Source organism: Salvelinus fontinalis, chromosome 26 (assembly GCF_029448725.1).
Source record: "Salvelinus fontinalis isolate EN_2023a chromosome 26, ASM2944872v1, whole genome shotgun sequence".
In the NCBI taxonomy this organism is placed as follows: Eukaryota; Metazoa; Chordata; class Actinopteri; order Salmoniformes; family Salmonidae; genus Salvelinus; species Salvelinus fontinalis.
In genome coordinates, this window is record NC_074690.1 from 23591795 (window position 1) to 23605229 (window position 13435).

Here is a 13435-nt window from a genome sequence, read left to right on the forward strand (position 1 = left end):
TAAAAATTCATTCAAAAAAAGATGGCTTTTGGCATACAGGTAAATCAAATTTTGCCAACGTGTCAGGAGAAGTATGGCTGGATTGGTGTGGCTTCACTAAACTTCCAGTTCCTCCATTGTTAGAATGCACAAAAGAAAAGTTACCGTAGTTACAGTAAACCGGGTCTCTGTTGGATGAATATTTCAGGACAATATGGTTGAGGTGCCTCTCGGATCATGATAAGGAAATATAGGAGCAGAGTAGCAAGAAAGAAAGGATGGGACTGATTAAAGAAAAAAGACACCAATACGACTTGAGAGTGGACCTTCTGTTTGTTGACCTTTCCTTTGACCTCTGTCTTGCAGGTGAGTTCGCCAGGTGACGGTAACCCTAGCGACATGCTTGACATCCTGCTCCATACAGACTCTCACTCAGCCACCTCAGGGTTCATGGGTTCAAGGTCTAATGACTGTGGAACCTCAGCTAGAACGTCTAACAGTGGAAGATCTAATAATAGCAGGACGTCGGGATGTAGAACGTCAGCTAGTGGAACGTCAACTAGTGGTGTATCTGGCAATGGCACAGGTCTGTACACACACCTACCATAGACTTTTTGTACGTTTGTCAGACATTTGTTCCTATCCCAGTCACTTGCACTGTACCAAACATAACTCCTGTAAACGTATTGAGGGGTTTTTCCCATTTAAAACTGTAAAACCTATTATTAAGCATATTTTCTGAACAAGACTGGCAGGGACAATAACAAACACATGACAGAATGACATGGCAGCAAGACATTACATTCAAACATTTGTTGCTTCATGTATAAAGCACTTTGAGACTAGAACTCTGGTGATTCAAAAGTAAAATATCCTAACTCTGTTTTGTTATTCTCCCCCCAAGTATGCAGCAGCCACACCAGCAAAAAAATCAGAAACTACTTTGGCAGCATGGATTCCTCCCGAAACAGCAGCCAGAAGGTCAAAGGGCACTCCACCGGCTGCGATAGTGGGAGAAGCAGTAGCGTCATGGAGGTGCGGCCAATGAAGATGGAGCAGGGCCAACACGACAAGTATGTACTGCAGGACCCGCCGTGTTTGGTCACCCCCAACGCTGACAGCAAGGTCATGTTGACCTATCAGGGTTCCCGAGTGGTGCAGCGGTCTGAGGCACTGCATCTCAGTAGTAGAGGCATCACTGCAGACCCTGGTTTGATTCCAGGCCGTATCACAACCAGCAATGATTGGGAGTCACATAGGGTGGCGCACATGTGGCCGATGTGAAATGGCTAGCTAGTTAGCGGTGGTGCGCGCTAATAGTGTTTCAATCGGTGACGTCACTCGCTCTGAGACCTAGAAGTAGTTGTTCCCCTTGCTCTGCAAGGGCCGTGGCTTTTGTGGTGCGATGTGTAACGATGCTTCGTGAGTGACTGTGGTTGATGTGTGCAGAGGGTCCCTGGTTCGAGCGGAGAGGGACGGAAGCTATACTGTTACATTGATGCTGTTGACCCGGATCACTGATTGGTGCGGAAAAGGAGGAAGTCAAAAGGGGGGTGAGTGTGGCCGATGTGAAATGGCTAGCTAGTTAGCGGTGGTGTGCGTTAATAGTGTTTCAATCGGTGACGTCACTCGCTCTGAGACCTAGAAGTAGTTGTTCCCCTTGCTCTGCAAGGGCCGTGGCTTTTGTGGCGCGATGGGTAACGATGCTTCGTGAGTGACTGTGGTTGATGTGTGCAGAGGGTCCCTGGTTCGAGCCCAGGTTGGGGCGAGGAGAGGGACGGAAGCTATACTTTTACGGTGTTGGAGGGCCAGTAGGAGGCACTCTTTCCTCTGGTCTAAAAAATATCCCAATGCCCCAGGGCAGTGATTGGGGACACTGCCCTGTGTAGGGTGCCGTCTTTCGGATGGGACGTTAAACGGGTGTCCTGACTCTCTGAGGTCATTAAAGATCCCATGGCACTTATCGTAAGAGTAGGGGTGTTAACCCCGGTGTCCTGGCTAAATTCCCAATCTGGCCCTCAAACCATCATGGTCACCTAATAATCCCCAGTTTACAATTGGCTCATTCATCCCCCTCCTCTCCCCTGTAACTATTCCCCAGGTCGTTGCTGCAAATGAGAACGTGTTCTCAGTCAACTTACCTGGTAAAATAACGGTAAATAAATAAATAAATTACACACAATTGGCCCAGCATCGTCCGGGTTAGGGTTTGACCGGGTAGGCCATCATTGTAAATAAGAATTTGTTCTTAACTGACTTGCCTAGTTAAAAAAAGGTTCAATAAATAATAATAAAAAATCTGATGCCCTCGCGGTGAGTTGGAGGAGACCGGAGAGAGGCAGCTCGCAATGTGCCCTGGAGTAAGAGAAAGTTGTCTGTGGATGCAGATCTGGGGTCAGTTTGGGATTTGGGATGGGGGAGGATAAACTGATCCTAGATCTGTGACTACAGGCAGCTTCTACCCAGGGCATGATGAGTGGCTGTGAATGCTGGGGTTTTAAATATTTGTTGGGTATTTTTTGGTAGGCCATAAGAAAATGTTTAGATGGGACACAGCACTCTAGATTTTTGTGAAATACTTTCCTAGTACATTGCACTGTACACCCTTGTTGTTTCCCACTCCCTTACCATATTCACCTGGCATGCTGAATTATAATTGACCATTTGTATTAAAAGCTTTGCTAATATTAAAGTAAAATTGCAGTTCTGACTTATGTCCACCAGATGGGGCTTTTACACAAAGACCCACAGTTGTTAGACAAGGTGGATTGAGAGGAAATGTGTGGTTTCTTAAATGCTAGTTTGACTACTCTCCAGGTACCAGACACCCAATCTAGTTAACCATGAAGATCAGTTATATCAAACTGTCATCTGATACACATGACTCCCTCATACCAAATACACATTTTTAACCACTAACCAGACATACCTTTCCCGACACCCTAATACCCAATACCACTCTCTGTGTTACCTGTATGTCCAATAGTATTCTTACTGTTTGAGTATCTTTTCTCTGGTCACAAAGGTCCCATGGTTCAGAATACTGTGTATGTCCCTTGGTCTACTCAGGGCCATCGAGAGGTTTCTCAGAGAGGACAGAGAGAGGCTGCGTGGGATGCAAAAGAGTCAGCCATGCTTCACTGGGGAGCAGCAGAGGGAACTGGTAGAGGTCCACCCCTGGATGAGGAGTGGAGGGCTGCCCAAGGTCATGGACGTCAAGGTGAGCTCGCTCTTTCTCTGTATGGCTCTCTCGCTCTATTGCTTTCTCTTTAACGCTCTCTTTTTTTTCTTCCTCTCTCTTTCCTCCCTCTCTTCTTCACAATCACTCTCTTTCTCTTCCTTTCTTTTTCTCTTTCTCCTTCTTTCACTCTCTCTTACTCTCTCTCTCTTATACTCGGGGCAGTCATTCACGATTGTCAAAAGCAAGTCTAACATTAACTAACAGATGTGTGTGTGTTGTTTTGTTTAGGCCTGTGTGTGCTGTGAGGAGGATGCTCCAGAGGCAGTGATGTCTGAGGAGCAGTCTGACCTAGACATGTGAGACACAGAGACTGAGACTGGGGAGGTCAGCCCCCCCAGGAAGCCCAGCGAGGAGCCCTTAAACACAGACACCTGCCCTTGCCCCTCTTCTGGCCTTGGATCATCATAGCCACATCCACACCCTGAATCCACCCACCGCTGTTGATTGTAACATCAGCACTTCCGCCCAAGACTAGTTCTCAAGCGACATCAATTATTGACCGGGTCCCACCCTCAGACCAACAGCTGTCCCTGACCAGGGAATGACCATATTGGACTACCTAGTAATGCATGCGTCCTGCTGGTGGTACACACCTTTTCTACAACCAGCTAAACCGTATGGAAACTCTGCTACAACCTGAGAGACCAACGGCCCGCCTGGTCAATAAATTTTCTGTGTGTGAATGTGTGAGAAAAAGAAGATGAGATTGAGGTTGGGCAGGTAACCTAGCGGTGGGGAGGTCGCCTAGCGGTGGGCAGGTCGCCTAGCGGTTAATAGCGATCGGCCAGTAACCTGAAGGTCGCTGGTTTGTATCGGCGAGCCGACTAGGTGGAAAATCTATCGAGGTGCCTTTGAGCAAGGCACTTAACCCTAATTCCTTTTGTAAGTCACTCTGGATACGAGCGTCTGCTAAATTACTAAAATGTAAAATAAGTGAGTTCCAGTGTGTGCAAAACACTGTTCTTTCAATTCCATCTCTTTTCCTGTGTTGTTTCACTGATTAAAATGAATGCTTTCACTGAAGAAGTTTAAGACTTATAGCCTTGTTTTTGTGTTGATGGTAGCCAAGAATATTTTGTGGACTTGCTGTTTTTCAACTATCTCTCAATATGAGAAAAATATATATAATTTGAAGCACCTGTAAATGGTTGGTGAAATGTTATTTTACCCCCAATGGTTTCAAAGAGATACTCTATTTTTATGCCAGAGAATAATATCTGCTAGGAAAGCATATGTACAGTATATGTGTTTCTATGTTCTGAGTCTCACAATATAAATATAGGAAGAAACCAGCATAAGAGAACTTGGACCAATATACATGTGTTTACCGTGTGTTTACCGTGTGTTTAAGGACATATTCTATCACTCCATATCTCAGTCTGTTGTCCCCACATGCTTCAAGTTGGCCACCATTGTTCCTGTACCCAAGAAGGCAAAGATAACTGAACTAAATGACTATCGCCCCATAGCACTCACTTCTGTCATCATGAAGTGCTTTGAAGGGCTAGTCAAGGATCATATCACCGCCAGCTTACCTGACACCCTAGACCCACTTCATTCAGTTTGCATACCACCCCAACAGGTCCACAGATGACGCAATCGCCATCACACTGCACACTGCCCTATCCCATCTGGATAAGAGGAATACCTATGTAAGAATGCTGTTCATTGACAACAGCTCAGCATTCAACACCATAGTACCCTCCAAGTTCATCATCAAGCTGGAGGCATTGGGCCTAAACCCTGCCCTGTGCAATTGGATCCTGGACTTTCTGACGGGCCGCCCCCAGGTGGTGAAGGTAGGAAACAACATCTCCACCTCGCTGACCCTCAACACTGGGGCCCCACAAGGGTGCGTGCTCAGCCCCCTCCTGTACTCCCTGTTCACCCATGACTGCACGGCCATGCACGCCTCCAACTCAATCATCAAGTTTGCAGATGACACAACAGTAGTGGGCTTGATCACCAACAACGATGAGACAGCCTACAGGGAGGAGGTGAGGGCCCTCGGAGTGTGGTGTCAGGAAAACAACCTCTCACTCAACATCAACAAAACAAAGGAGATGATCGTGGACTTCAGTAAACAGCAGAGGGAGCACCCCCTATCCACATCGATGGGACAGCAGTGGAGAAAGTGGAAAGTTCCTCAGCGTACACATCAATGACAAACTGAAATGGTCCACCCATACAGACAGTGTGGTGAAGAAGGTGCAACAGCGCCTCTTCAACCTCTTCAACCTCAGGAGGCTGAAGAAATTTGGCTTGTCACCCACTGTTAGCCCTGACTAACTTTTACAGATCCACAATCGAGAGCATCCTGTCGGGCTGTATCACAGCCTGGTACGGCAACTGCTCATTCCTCACCCGCAAGGCTCTCCAGAGGGTGGTGCGTATTGCACAACGCATCACCGGGGGCAAACTACCTGCCCTCCATGCCACCCACAGCACCCGATGTCACAGGAAGGCAAAAAAGATCATCAAGGACAACAACCACCCGAGCCACTGCCTGTTCACACCGCTATCATCCAGAAGGCGAGGTCAGTGCAGGTGCATCAAAGCTGGGACAGCTTCTATCTCAAGGCCATCAGACTGCTAAACAGCAATCACTAACTCAGAGAGGCTGCTGCCTACATTGAGACCCAATCACTGGACACTTTAATAAATGGATCACTAGTCACTTTAAACAATGCCACTTTAAGTAATGCCACTTGAATAATGCTTTACATATCTTACATTACTCATATCGCATGTATATTCTGTATGTTATACCATCTATTGCACCTTGCCTATGCCGCTCGGCCATCGCTCATCCATATACTTATATGTACATATTCTCATTTACCCCTTTCAGATTTGTATGTATTAGGTAGTTGTTGGGGAATTGTTAGATCACTTGTTAGATATTACTGCGCTGTCGGAACCAGTAGCACAAGCATTTCGCTACACTCACAGTAACATCTGCTAACCATGTGTATGTGACCAATACAATTTGATTTGATTTGATTTTTGATTTGATAATTAATGTGTTTGTTTTTGAAGCGCTTAATTTACAGGGTTCATAGTACAGCGTGTTGGCTGACTAAAGAGTACAGTTGGTAGGGGATGCTTATAGAGAAGGTGCTTTTTGTTCACCATTTTCTTTCTAGCCTGTGATTGATGGTTTGACCAAGCTTTGAGGAAAGAGTGTCCTATAGCACTGTTCTAGGATCCGCTTTCCAAGCACAAAGCATACCGTTATAAGCTTGCTGGCCTTGAAACAGTGTTTAAGAGCACATGGTAGTAGCAACACTTTCTGCATTGTAATATGGCTGGGATAGTTATTGGGTCTAAGAATTTGTCAGGTCTCCTCGTCTGTCTATTTTTCTTTTTTCTTTTTTTAAGCATTCGAAACACTCATTGTTTACCTGCATTTTTCCGAAATGATTTCTTTACAGTGGGTCTTGTATGTCTCTGTATTTCTGTATTTCTCGTGTTGTTGGATAGTCACTTTAAAAACTGTAAACACATTGGCTGTGTTAATGTGTTAATGTTTCAAAATAAAAGTCAAACATTTTAACATTTAAATATATTTACGCTTCTAGCCTACTCTTTATGAAAACACAATAATCGGACATAACTGTAATAAAATCAAGTAGGTAAAATACATTTATTTCATGCCATATGTTAGGATATCTTTTTCGTGTTTGTGTGTATTCAGGATAAGGCTATTGTGGAAATACGTTCAGTGGAAATAGATCAATATTGAAGGATATCCTAGCAAGTTCTCCTTCTGATGTCGACAGCTCCTAAAGCTTTAGACCAAAGAGACAATTTCATGTTTTTCCCGAGATCAATTCATTGCAACTCTTAAGTGATTTCAGTTCTTAATTAATTAGGTTAATTTCGGTAGATGATGTAATGGACCATTAATGGCACGTTCTTAATTTGGGAGGACCTGAATGACTTAAGCAGTTACAGAAAATTGACCGTTGGTGAAATGATTGGCCATATGCTCACTTCACTAACTGTTCGAATTGAATGGCAGTGTGGCATTTCAAAATAGGCCTATCAGCCAAAATAGGGCTATTAACCACCGCATGTTAGTTATTCCACCTTTTCCTGCAGTATAGAACATTTAATTCCGATTTGCCTGAAAATGCAAGAGGAGAGGGTCAAATAAAATCATAATGCTCGCGACCAAAAGCCCATGGCTAGATGTTATCAGTGGGAACTGGACAGGAAGACAGACAGACAGTGGGATAGTTGGAACGATTTTCCCACGGCTTTTAGTAGCTTGGATCAAAGCGGCCACGGTCATTCACATGCCTCGCCGTTCGCACCTCTCCCAATTTGATGATCAGGTGTGAATCTGGACAGTTTCCCCCCTGCGGTGATGGCCACCTTTGGGGTTCCGCTAATCTGGAGTCGGCTCCATCCTAAACTGACAACAAACAGTCTGTGAATGTCTCCTAATAATGTGGATTTCAGGTAGAGAATGAATATACAATTCATCCAATCGTTATAGAGCCACCTTGGCTAGGCTATATGTTACAGAGAAGGTGTTTGGTTGTTGATGTGTGTTATTTAAACGCTAGCTAGGGTACTCTTGCAAATTAGCCATATAACTCACTGAACGTTGCGTATAGGCTAATGAAATGGCATTATAACTTAGACTTTTTTTCTCATCATGCATGAATATGTATTCAATTATACAATAACAATAACAATTATCACTGGAATAACGAAATAGTCTTTAGAAAAACATTGTTTATCGTCTGTGGTTTGGAAAACTAAGAGAGGAATAACAATATGAAAGCGCTTCTCCTCGGGTTCAGTGGACGACCTAGTGGCACCTTGGAAGTTTCTCTGATGTCCCTAAGTGTCACTTCTGACACCTCCATATACCAGCAACGTCTCAACTCCCACCAACATAAACATGTTAAGACCCTGTTATTCCTCTCTTAGGCACTTTCATATTCAGTGTAGGTATCTGTGGTGGGCTGTTGGGGGTCTGTGGGTTTGTTGAGATCTTTCATGCTCAAACAGTATACTTCTTAAAAGATTCCCACACGTGCTAGTGCTTTCAACTTGTGACTGAACGGGATATAAAGGTTGTGAACAGAGTGCAATGTTCTTCTGGTGTCCATGTACCCGTTACGCATGACGCATAATCTGAGGTCATATTATCCAAGATGGTGGATAAATAAAGATGTCTTACTTAGAGTCTCGGTCGTTTACCATTGGAAAAAAAGGTCACAGTTACGGTCTACTTCAGGGTGGCTCTCCCATAAGCACCAATGCTATAGCAGCTGTGTCTGGTCTGCTTAGTTCATTGTCTGGATATGAACCAGAAATAAATAGGGAGTGGGATGGATCACTTTACGTTTCTTTACGTTTCCCCACACAACCTCATGGTGAACTAACATCTCATGTTATTGACATCTGCTTGGCATATTTCAAGGAATCAAAGCTGTCAGAATATCAATGAAGGCCCAGCCATCAAATGAACCAGCTGTCAGATCTCACACTGCATTGTAGAGAAGCCCCAAGGCAGACCATCTCACCTCATAATGGCCCACTGGCCCAGCTGTGCTAAAATAGGCCTAAATTAATACTTCCAAGCCTACCTTCACACACAAATGGCATACAAATGTTCATGTATGATTCAGATCTTAAAAACAATGCTACCAGTGTAAAGCTGAAATGTGATTACTGTGGAAGGACTGTTTGAGTTTAGCAGGCAATCATTTTTGCCATTTCTGGTCCCTGTTTTAGAAGTGTGCTATGCAGTAGACTTCCCTGAATGGATCGATTGTCCATTACTTTGTGTTCAATTCTTCACAGCTAAGTACACTAAACAAAACTATAAACGCAACATGTAAAGTGTTGGTGCCATATTTCATGAGCTGAAATAAAAAAAATCCCTTAAAATTTCCATAAGCACAGAAAGCTTATTTCTCTAAAATGTTGTGCACAAATGTGTTCAAATCCCTGTTAGTGAGCATTTCTCCTTTGCCAAGATAATCCATCCATCTGACAGGTGTGGCATATCAAGAAGCTGATTTAAAAAACATGATCATTACACAGGTGCTCCTTGTGCTGGGGACAATAAAAGGCCACCTTAAAATGTGAAGTTTTGTCACACAACACAATGCCACAGATGTCTCAAGTTTTGAGGGAGCCCTTTTGTGGGGAAAAACTAATTCTGATTGGCTGGGCCTGGCTCCCCAGTGGGTGGGCCTATGCCCTCCAAGGCCAGCCGATGGCTGCACCCCTGACCAGTCATGTGAAAAACATAGATTAGGGCCTAATTTCTTTATTTCAATTGACTGATTTCATTAAATGAACTGTAACTCAGTAAAATCTCTGAAATTGTTGCATGTTGCATTTATATTTTGGTTTAGAATAAATAGGATAAACTGAGTCCAATATGAAGAGAAAATGCTTTTAATAAAATTAACTAAGTCAGTGTATGACAATTTATGTCTGAAATTAGATATGGACATGACATAATCAGGCACAAACACTTAAAAAACGGTGTTATTACAATGTTACAGACTAATGTTACAACATTTATTTTCCTAAACCTAAACATATAAAATCATTTACACAAAACGAATACTGTATTACTATGTGTGGTTTAATGGGACAGGTTCTTTTCTATACAGCCATACTATTAACAATTACATATTTACATCTGCATTCAGGCCTACTGTACCCTCCCTTCACTGAAGGTAAATAAACCACCTATATCTGGCAAAAAGACATCTCAGATCTATAACAATGTGGAATTATTCAAAGTTGAACTATTACATACAATTAATTCATTAAATAACTTGAATACTTATTAGTTGTTCAAACGCATTAATAGAATGGTTGAAATACAAAAAAGAGCTTTTTTAAAATGATGCCACCTCTAGCCTATTTGCAAAAACACTTTGCATTGAAGTGAAGTTATAGTGTCCCACTTCACATGCTAGTCCTACAATATCTCTCATCCAACAGCCTAACAACATTCCAAGGAATTTGATCTTCAGCGTTACAGAATAAAACCCAATATACAAGAACTATTGTAGGCTATTCCTCTAGTACAGGACAGTTGTAGGCCTCATTTGGGCTCTACCAGGGCCTCCACATGGACTCGGAATAAGCCGCTGTGGGCATGTTCAGAACATCCTGGTTCTCAGCATCCACAGAGATGTGGTTCTGCTCAGAGTCAGTCTCTTCCAGATCCGAGCACAGGTCATCGCTGGAGGTAGTGGAGTGCGCCGGGGAGAGGGCTGAGGAGCTGCCGCTGGAGATGCTCTTTCCCCCCGGGGAGACCAGTGCTGCGTATATGCCCTCAGAACTGGGCCAAGTGCTGTTACTGTTAGTGGAGCAGTCTGTCATGATATCCTGGATCATCACCTGGAATTTGTCCTCATCGTTTAGGGGCATACATTCGAGGAGGTGGTTCAAGAGCTCTGCCGCGATGGTTGCGTCAATTCCCGGGCAGTTGGACACGAAGGTGTGCACCTCATGCATGCACTGGATGTAGCCCGCAGCAAACCTTTCGCTTGCCTCCCGGTTCACGGTGTCGACCTCTGACAAATCACAGACAGAAAGATACATTTATAAGAATCTTAATTTGATCACCCTGTTGCAGGAGAACATTACTGCAATGCGTGAAATGTAACACATGCTATGTATTTGAGGTTTAAAACGGCTTCTGAAGTTTGTTATTAACGCTTTGAAATTTCAGACTTGTATCAACCCTACAAAAATGTCCATGAATTATAATCCACATAATAATTCACATTTCCTGTTTTCCTGCTGTAGCAAACTGTCTTAAATTAAGATCCTACATATATATGTAGGTCTACACACTACTTTCCACTAGTTGTATGAAATGTCCACGTGCATAAATCTAGCCTATGGGCCTATCTTACCTTGTGCTCGGCTTTGAATGATACTCTCCACTCGTTTCACAGTCATTTCCAGCACTTCGGCGTTCTCCATCTTTAATTGTAACTGAATGTCAGATTGATAAAATGTAAATAACTGGTTTACAATGTAACGACAATAGGCTACACAAAGAGAGGGAGAATGTCAGATAAAGTGACATAAAATGTGCAAAAACGTACATCTGTGTCTGCGAGCAGAACTCGGAGATCTTGCAAACTTTCATTGATGCGAGCCCGTCTCTTTTTCTCAACCAACGGTTTTCTGGTCTGAAAAAAACCCAATTAACCGCACATTAATAAACTATATTAAGTTACACTAAATAACACTCAATACACAACAATCAGCGACACTTTGGCCTACCTTTCTGTCCACTTTAATGCCATAGTTTTCACTCTCGTCTCTACTCAGTCCGTTTTTATTATTGGGAGTGGGGGCCATGTTGGAGAAGTTTAACCCAGACACTGCCAAAAACGGAGGGTTGATAAATCCACACGACCGTTACACACCGTGAATGGGACAGATGGCCTCCGGTCCCTGTTGCAAACAAAGCCGAACTGTACTTGTGCAGACGGGCACTTGATTTGTTATGCAGCCTCAAGCGCAACGATAATGCCAGTAGTAGGTATTTATAACGCCTCACCCAATTTACATGTGAATAGAGGGGCTGACTACGCGAGCAGAAGATTGTTGAGCGCAATGTGAATCAGCCAATCGCTGGTCTAGCATTTTGTCCTCTGAGCGCTATGGCAGTTGTCCGCAGAGAGAGAGAGGACTTGGCTAGACCGTATGAGAGCTATTCTTTGGTTTGTGTCCCGGCCCGAAATAGTTTATTCTTTCATAACCCACCATTCTAGTAGTGCTCCTGAGACCAATATGTTTTGAAAGAGATGGAATGGAATGATGATAATAAATAGCAAAGAGACAGTATTTTATCGTCAACTTTAAAAGCAGCATTATACTTAACACATAAAAACAATATTTATTAAATTAGCAAATATAAAACGCTAGGTAAAAAAAATGCCTAAAGGATCATTTTGAATGTGCCCTATAAATGTTTTATATTGTAGGCCTACTCACCATACCTTACAACTCAAACAAACACTTAGCCTAGTCACAACCAATTGACAAAAGCCATTAGCCTCTTGCGACATTCACAGACAATTCTCATCGTAAGTCATTAGTCACCTTTGTGTGTATTTCAAGTTTAATTGTGGGCCATTTCATATGGTGTCCAAAGTTGAGGCCAATTCTAACCCAATGCAACACAATTAACAGAATAGGACATTAAATCAAATCAAAGTTTATTTGTCACGTGCGCCGAATACAACAGGTGTAGACCTTACAGTGAAATGCTTACTTACAGGCTCTAACCAATAATGCAAAAAGGTATTAGGTGAACAATAGGTAAGCAAAGAAATAAAAGAACAGTAAAAAGACAGGCTATATACAGTAGTGAGGCTATAAAAGTAGCGAGGCTACATACAGACACCGGTTAGGCACGCTGATTGAGGTAGTATGTACATGTAGATATGTTTAAAGTGACTATGCAAATATGATGAACAGAGAGTAGCAGTAGAGTAAAAGAGGGGTTGGCGGGTGATGGGTGATGGGACACAAGGCAGATAGCCCGGTTAGCCAATGTGCAGGAGCACTGGTTGGTCGGCCCAATTGAGGACGTATGTACATGAAGGTATAGTTAAAGTGACTATGCATATATGATAAACAGAGAGTAGCAGCAGCGTATAAAGAGGGGTTGGGGGGACACACACAATGCAAATAGTCCAGATAGCCATATGATTACCTGTTCAGGAGTCTTATGGCTTGGGGGTAAAGACTGTTGAGAAGCCTTTTTGTGCTAGACTTGGCACTCCGGTACCGCTTGCCATGCGGTAGTAGAGAGAACAGTCTGACTGGGGTGGCTGGGGTCTTTGACAATTTTTAGGGCCTTCCTCTGACACCGCCCAGTGATGTACTGGGCCGTACGCACTACCCTCTGTAGTGCCTTGCGGTCAGAGGCCGAGCAAATTGTCGTACCAGGCAGTGATGCAACCAGTCAGGATGCTCTCCATGTTGCAGCTGTAGAAACTTTTGAGGATCTCAGGACCCATGCCAAATATTTTTATAGGCTTTGGGGGAATAGGCTTTGTCGTGACCTCTTCACGACTGTCTTGCTTTGTTTGAACCATTCTAGTTTGTTGTTGATGTGGACACCAAGGAACTTGAAGCTCTCAACCTGCTCCACTACATCCCCGTCGATGAGAATGGGGGCGTGCTCGGTCCTCCTTTTCCCGT

At 43.5% G+C, this 13435-nt stretch overlaps 2 protein-coding genes across 5 annotated transcripts in view; one reads left to right on the forward strand and one right to left on the reverse strand.

The window, feature by feature from the left end:
- LOC129823965 (period circadian protein homolog 2-like) overlaps positions 1 to 6788 on the forward strand; it is a 28580-nt gene extending 21792 nt beyond the window's left edge. For 2 of the 3 annotated variants that reach the window (XM_055883135.1, XM_055883136.1), the window contains exons 17-20: positions 346 to 565; positions 884 to 1052; positions 3049 to 3199; positions 3449 to 6788. In XM_055883135.1, coding sequence (XP_055739110.1) covers positions 346 to 565; positions 884 to 1052; positions 3049 to 3199; positions 3449 to 3520 — 612 coding nt within the window. In that variant the 3' untranslated portion in view covers positions 3521 to 6788. Of the gene's footprint in view, positions 1 to 345; positions 566 to 883; positions 1053 to 3004; positions 3200 to 3448 lie in introns of all 3 variants that reach the window. The other variant, XR_008754701.1, reaches the window with a different exon arrangement.
- A 2842-nt stretch (positions 6789 to 9630) lies between these two features.
- LOC129823966 (transcription cofactor HES-6-like) lies at positions 9631 to 11885 on the reverse strand. 2 transcript variants are annotated; one of them, XM_055883138.1, is made up of 4 exons: positions 11504 to 11885; positions 11323 to 11409; positions 11128 to 11197; positions 9631 to 10782 (listed from the first exon to the last, which is right to left on the reverse strand). In XM_055883138.1, exons 1-4 carry the CDS (start codon positions 11579 to 11581, stop codon positions 10319 to 10321), a joined length of 699 nt encoding a protein of 232 aa, XP_055739113.1. In that variant the 5' UTR covers positions 11582 to 11885; the 3' UTR covers positions 9631 to 10318. The 2 variants fall into 2 exon arrangements, with proteins under 2 accessions (XP_055739113.1, XP_055739112.1); XM_055883137.1 differs by having other exon boundaries at positions 11128 to 11209; positions 11504 to 11883.
- Between the last annotated feature and the right edge of the window lie 1550 nt (positions 11886 to 13435).